The sequence below is a fragment of the Echinops telfairi genome, unplaced genomic scaffold, assembly GCF_000313985.2.
Source record: "Echinops telfairi isolate 266 unplaced genomic scaffold, ASM31398v2 ScPeMD7_1;HRSCAF=3_0, whole genome shotgun sequence".
NCBI classification, from domain to species: domain Eukaryota; kingdom Metazoa; phylum Chordata; class Mammalia; order Afrosoricida; family Tenrecidae; genus Echinops; species Echinops telfairi.
Window position 1 is genome coordinate 53,244,545 of NW_022103896.1, and position 7,470 is coordinate 53,252,014.

General features: G+C 39.9%; 1 protein-coding gene across 1 annotated transcript in view; it reads right to left on the bottom strand.

Annotated features, from left to right (window-relative positions):
• WWP1 (WW domain containing E3 ubiquitin protein ligase 1) overlaps positions 1-7,470 on the bottom strand; it is a 72,963-nt gene that overhangs the window by 53,454 nt on the left and 12,039 nt on the right. Inside the window, exons 5-6 of the mRNA XM_045288896.1 lie at positions 1,750-1,887; positions 1,591-1,657 (exon numbers count right to left, since the gene is read on the bottom strand). Coding sequence (XP_045144831.1) covers positions 1,591-1,657; positions 1,750-1,887 — 205 coding nt within the window. The remainder of the gene's footprint in view (positions 1-1,590; positions 1,658-1,749; positions 1,888-7,470) is intronic.

Here is a 7,470-nt window from a genome sequence, read left to right on the forward strand (position 1 = left end):
ATAAAATTGTATGATTGGGTGCTAGCTCCATTATGGAGCACCCTGGTGACATAGTAGTGAAAGTGCTAGGTGGCAAACTGAAAGGGCAGCAGTTTGAGCCCACTAGTTAATCCTTGAAAGATGTGGCAATCTGCTTCCATACAGAGTGAGAGCCCTGGAAACTCTCCAGAGGAGGTTCTGCTCTGTCCTGTAAGATTGAGGTGAACAGAATTAACTAGGCAGCAACAAGGTTGGCTAAATCCTAATATTTGAACAATTATATGCTTTAATTCCAATTTAAACACAATTATGCGTCATTTATAGGTCCACAATATATTCAGTGAAATAGGGCTCTCTGTAATGTGAAGTGGCTCTGGTTAAGGAATGAATTCTGGTCCTAAATCTATCTTTAAATTTGAATTTCCATGTAAGTTCATATCAAACATCAGTTATGCAGCTATTTGACTTAGTATAATTTTCTCTGCATGATAAACATGACAGAAACACCTCTAGCTTCATTAAACATCACCCTGTAGTAGAAACGTGTTTTGATGTGCACTGCAAAGCCGGTCCCGTTGCTTATTATGAACCACTGACTTTAAATGGGTTGAACCCACTGATGTGTATATCGGAAGAGACACTGAATGGTGCATGACTATATGTCATATAAAGTTCCTACTAATCATCATGAAATGGGAATCCCACGCAAGTTTTGAAATAGCAGGGTGATTTTTGAGGGAAAACTACAAACTGTGGGGAACTTATTCTGTAACGAGCTTTAAGAAGCTGACAATCAGACAATAAGATGTCTGCTTTGCCTTAATATCTGACATGCTTTAGGATTTATCTATAAAATATGCCTAAGCAGAGAAACTAATAAGCCATTTCCCAATAAAAAAGAATGAAGCACTTGTTAGAAACAGCAACATGGATGAACCTGGAAAATGATAAAAGATATCATAAAAGGCCACATATTACAATATATGGCATGGCCATAATAGGCAATACACAAGCACAGAAAATAGATCTGTAACTGATGGGAGCTGGCGGGAAGAGAAGGCGCTCTGTTGGCTCTTTGGGTTAGTTATTAGGCTGCTAAGAGTATACATATCCTTATGGGAGCAAACCACCTCATCTTTCTCCCAAGGAGTGGCTGGTGGGTTTGAACTGCCGGCCTTAAGACTAGCAGCCTAATAACTAAACCGTAGCGCCCCCATGGCGCTACAGAGGGTTCACCATGAGTTGGAATTGCCTCGATGGCAATGATTTGGTTTTGGTTTTGGTTTAGGGCAGAAGAACAAATGGAGGGACAGCTCCTGGGGAAGAGTTTCGACAAGTGGCTGTGCCTGCATTAACTCTGCGAGTACACTAACACCACAGAAAGGTCAACTTAGTAACAGGGGCTAATTTTATGGTATGTACATTGTAGAGCAATAAAGCGATTCTTTTTTTAAAAAGCGATTTTCACCAGAATGGAGTGAAATGATATAGTTATAAATAAGTGTTTGCATTCCATGGCAAATTATAAACTAAGATTAAAAAAAAATGCTTACAGTCACTGGAGACAATGTTACACCACGCTGCCAGAAGTAGGAAAAGGAAACATCCTACCTGGTGGCTGTCCCTGCTGCAGGCTCTCCATTTTCATGTAAGGCATCACCGTTTTGCTGTATTTCTACTGAACAACAAGAACACAACAAACTAGGTTTTCCCACACTTCCTGAAGACTTTTTCCTCCCTTGAATTTAAAAAAAACGCATAAAAGCTTACTGGTGGGAGACGAACTGCAGTTTGCTTGATTTTCTTGTTCAACCACCAATCCATCAAGTACAACTGTCAATTCACCTGTTTGCACGACACCATTTTTGTTTTCCAAGGAAAGTTTTAACTGTTCTTTCACTCTTTCCACTGGGGGGAAAAGCAAATCCTAATTTAAAGCTGTTACCACACACAAAAATACACTTTAGAAAAAATGAAACAAAAAAAATTAATTTCAAGAATTACTGTAATTCAGTACTTAACAGTTACATATAAAAGAAATTCACATTTTTCGCCCTAGTTCTTCTATACTTCAAGTACCCATGCTTTATAGCTAAATACCCTAGCACTCTTTGAAAGTCTTCAATAGCTCCCTTGTACATTATAAATCTCACAGAGCATGTATCTAGATAATACCATATTAGTTCAGTCTGTCTCCTGTATTTTTCAATGAATAAATGCTGGCCATGTCCCCACACTGGATACTTTCCTCCTTTTTCTCTTAGAACTGCACCTTATAGTATTCTGCTGTGGGGGCATAGCTTAGTTTATTCAAATAGTCACCTATTCAGGAACAGCTCTAGTTTTTGCTATTTATTACAAAATGTTAACTCGTTGATCCTTTGCGCCTGCATGTAAATCTCTGCATGGATTGTCAAGGTCCACTCCAGTGGGCCTCTATATGGGGCGTCTTGAATATTTTCTCAATGGTGGCCTGCTTCCCTAGAGTGAGTAATGGTGGTGTTACATAATCTGCTGCCAACTTGAGACTATTAAGAATGACGTGGTGGTATTTAGCCTGTCAGGTCACAGCTAGATGATCTCATTTGGAGGTGCTACAGCGATAAATAGCTCATTGGAGTGAGGCCACACACACACACTACTCTCTGCTTTGTATTCCTGTTGGCAAGCCACATGGAGCTACATGGATGGCAGCCAGAACCCTGAAGCTGGAGGAGCCACATGGAGACCCCCACCAGCACTGAGAAGCTTCCATCACCACTGGATCCACAAGCTGTTCTACCCACTGGCCCATGATCTTCCTGCATTCAGCATCATTGTATGTGTTGCATGATTCTGAAGAGTAATTTATAGACTGGTATCGGACATATGGGCTAATATCAGACTTATGTACTTGATCTGGACTGGGCTAGAAGGTTTTAGTATACAATTGCTCTTTATATAAAGTTCTTTCTTATACATATATGAGTGTCTCTCTGTTTTCTCTAGTCCACCCAGACTAACAGAGTAATCTAAGAGATCAAGGGAAAAGGTAAAATGCCTTTTCTGACCTATCTTATAAGCCACGCACTGCCACATCTGCCACAGTCATTTGGCCACACAGACCATCTTTTAGTGTGGACTGGGACCTCACAAAGGTATGCGATGGGAAGGCAGACATCCCTAGCGGTCATTTTGGAAGCTGGTTATGGTACACACATATGTATAAAAGTAATAAATGACTGTTTGTACAAGGTTATACAATTTGAAGTGACAATGATAAGAATCACCAAGTTTCCTCATTGTTAATTCTCACTATAAGGACATACAGTTTAATGTGAATCACCTTGGACATAATGCTCAGGGTTTGAATGGTAGACATTTGTGTTAGTCGGGGTACGTTAAAGAAACAAATCTACAGAAACTCTTATGTATAAGACAGAGTTTTATATAAAGGGTAAGTGTACATTAAGAACGCATCCCAACCCAGTGCTGCTCAAGCCCATAAGTCCAACATTAGCCCATATGTAGGACACTGATCTACAAAGTCCTCCTCCATCTCACAAAACACATGCAATGACGCCGACTGCAGGAGGAAAGCCAAATCAGTGAGCAGGTAAGCATCTCAGCACTGGCAGGGGTCTCCACATGGCTGCTCCAGAACCCAGGGCTCCATCAGGGTGGGGTAGGTTCATATGGCTTCTCCTCGGGATGTCTTGCAGGAAGTGAGCCTTGCCAGCTGAAGCAGGGAACTGGCTAAGGCAGCTGCACCCTGGTCTGACCATCAGAGAGCAAGAGATCAGAGAACTAGAAAGGCGACGCTCACCGAGCCATTTATCCCTCCGCCCTTCAATTAACCCCACATGTGTTTATCGGCCAGGTTGGCACAATAAACCTTAAGTATCTCCCCATTTGACGCCTTCGAGTGTTTAAAGTGGCTATGTAGGCTTCAAATTGGAACCCAAAGTGAAATTCTATAAACATTCCAACAAGGATAGCAGCTACACTACTCTTGTGCCTTTCACCCCTGACTATACAGGGTCTTTTGTAATTTAAGAAAAACTCGAACTAAGAGGGAGAGAGAGCTCTCAGCCATCAGTGCTTTCAATGTACCTAATGCTGGTGTCATCAGGAACAGGTAGCTAAAAATACCACCCCTCTCAGCACTGCCAGTTAAGTAACTTCCATAACTTAGAACGGTGTTCAAGGGATCTGAAGATGGAACTGAGGGTTAATTGAGGCGCAAATGATGGCCGAAAGCCACAAAAGTTTGAGCGGGTGCCTTAGAGAGCTGCAGGGGCGATGGCACAATCCAACTAGCCTCATGCCAGAGAAACACCTGAGGTCACAGATGCCCTACTACTACCCTTAGCCCGAAGATATCAGAAGAAAAATTTAACAATATGAATGATGAGAAGGAAATGCCAGTGCTGTGAGCAAAGGAAGACATTAGCCTCAGCCTGGAAGAGGGCAATGGCCTTGACAGCAGCAAATTCCACGTGGGGGGGCGGGGGGGGGGAGTTGGTGGTGCTCTCTCCATTGGGGACTGTGGGTTCTTCATGATTTGTGTGTTTCTTCCTTAGCAAATGCTCACTGAATGTAGAAAAGCTCTGATTTTAAGAACGTCTACCTTTTCTCAAGTTCACAGCATATAACCCACAAAACTCTTATGGTTTGAACCAAATGCATGAAAATAAGAAAGCAATCTGCTTTTTCAAATCATCAATATAAAGAAATGAGAAAAGAACCTTTACTGGATGCAAGTATATAGAGAAAATAAAATTAAAATACAACTCAGGTATGACTTGAAAGTTGTTGAATGGAAAAACTTTTAAAATCTTATGCAAATAAGGATTATTGGTTAATAATATAATTAAACTATTCAATTGTATGATATATGGATTAAGCTCCAATAAACTATTCTTTAAAAAAAAAGAATGATTGGTTAATGTATTATGGAGATTCTTTAAATAAAACCATAAGAACTATTATTAAATAACTTCTTAAAGCTAGAAATTTAATTGTAAACAAAGGTTTAAACTGTATTGATTAAAATCAAAACATGTGATATACCCACAAAGAGGTCATTATGATTACACTTATAAATCTATAACACAAAAAACCCCCAAGATTCAGTGTTTCGTCCATTATAGGAAGCTACTATAATTAGTATGTTTTATGCTGTTAATAGTGTGATTTATTATGCCTATACCTCCAAAAAGGATTCACAGGTGTTTGTTAAAAAATCAATTGCCATCAAGCTGACTTACAATTGCAACAACCCATGTGTCTCAAGGGTGGAGCTGTGCTTTCTAGGTGGGCTTAAGTTTATGTTGCAAAGTAAGGAAAGTTTTATGAAAATTATATCCCAATAGCACTTAGACCAAAACAATGATTCTACTATAGTGCGCCCACACTGCTGACAAGAAAAAACAAGGGGGAGAGGAGGCCTGCTATGTGAGTTTAACATTAAATGTTAATGCACCGTCACTCATTCTTTAAAAAAAGAACTGGGTAGCAATAGGAAGAAATTGACTCCATATACATTTATACTCAAATGATAGCTTAATGTAGAATAAGCTTATCTGACTAACATGATCAATAAATCAAGTTTCTCTTCTAAAAAATGTCTTAATCTTTGGCTGGTGGCAGTGGGAGCTAGTGAAACAATCCAGAAAAATAAGCCTATTTTTAAGTTGCTCGTTCCTTCTATTTGGTTTGTGGCTTTCTATAGATGTCATCTCAAATTCCTGCAATAACTTCCCACTCTGACTTACACCGTCTTTCCAGCTTGTTAAATTCCTCTTGAATATCTTGCTGTCCACAAATAATTATTCTGTCTCCAGTTACTACTTACTTCCACATTGTAATCTGCCATTAAGAACTTTATCCGATCTACCACAAATATTTTCACGTCAGAAACCATACTCAAACTGTTCAGCAAGGCTAGATCCAGGGTTCCTCCTCCTTCAAAGAGCCAGATCAGTTTAGTGCTGTCCAATTCTTTCTTTGGTATGAGCACTAAAATTATGTCAACTTTCTTCCCTCTTAGGAAATTCCTCTCGTATTTCATCCCTTGAAAAGCAAATCTCTGCAAACAGGAGAGGAACCCAGACTGACCTGCCCCAGCATGCTCCTCCACTGGAGCCTGTTATCGCAGTGAACAGACGTTCTTCATTTAGGGTTGCTGACTATTAAACTCATTCTAGATACAACACACCGCAGAAAATCTCTCTTAGGAAGAATTGATCCCCCTAGACCAGCGGTTCTCAACCCGTGGGTCGCGACCCCTTTGGGGGTTGAACCACCCTTTCACCGGGGTCGCCTAAGATCATCCAAAAACACTTATTTCCCATGGTCTTAGGAACCGAGACACCGCTCCTCTGTCTCCAGCCGGGTCCACCCACATGCAGATACGCCCACATAACAAATACCCGGAGTGAAGACTTGTTACCCATGCTGCACCATGCTTCAAGACAAAATGTCATTTATTTGTCACTAGAAATAAATAGTTCACAATATATAATTACATATTTTTTGTAATTAATCACTATACTTTAATTATGTACAATTTGTAATAATGAAAATACATCCTGCATATCAGATGCTTACATTATGATTCACAACAGTAGCAAAATAAGTTATGAAGTAGCTACAAAAATAATTTTATGGTTGGGGGTCACCACAACAAGAGGAACTGTATTAAAGGGTTGCAGCATTAGGAAGGTTGAAAACCACTACCCTAAACCAATGAATAATTTCAGGGTGCAGAAAGGCCAGGTTTTCAGTCCTCAATAGTCACCACTGAGTTCCCCTAGTTTTGTTGGGCCAACTGTTTTGTAGTTTAAGCAGATAGTTTGCTAATATGTGTTAAAGGTAATTAACAACACACTCTCCAAATTTAATGAGGCCATTCAATTGATAACTAACTAAAATTCAGTCCAAGGCTCAATCAAGAGATTAAATCGAAGGCAAACAAGAACTTTATCATCAATTAAAAATGTATTTTTTGATTAAAGACTCTATAGAAAAATCCTAAATAAAAAGAAAATAAAGAACTGAGTTTCAAATTCTTATGGAATCCAGACTTTCTGGTGCCACAGAAGATGGATGAACTTAAACCATTTCCCTGAGATTCTCCTTAAACCTGAAGACAAAAATACCCTTTTGAATACTTCTTATAGCTTACTTAGTAAAGAATGCCTGTGTGGACCACTGTGCTCTTGTTAAAGATCTATCCACCATGGGATCATATATTAACAGCAACTTGAAAAATCAGATAGGAAGGGTATGGAGCAGTGAGTTTAGATTAACGTGGGAGGAACAACTCAGAAAAGGAAGGTAAGAATAGTCACACAGTGACGTGGGGGAAGGGCATGGAGTAGAGACCCAATGTCCATCTGTAGACAATTGGACATTCCCTCACAGAGGAGTCACAGGGAAGAGATGAGCCAGTCAGGGTGCAGTATAGCACCGATGAAACACACAACTTTCCTCTAGTTCTTTGGTGCT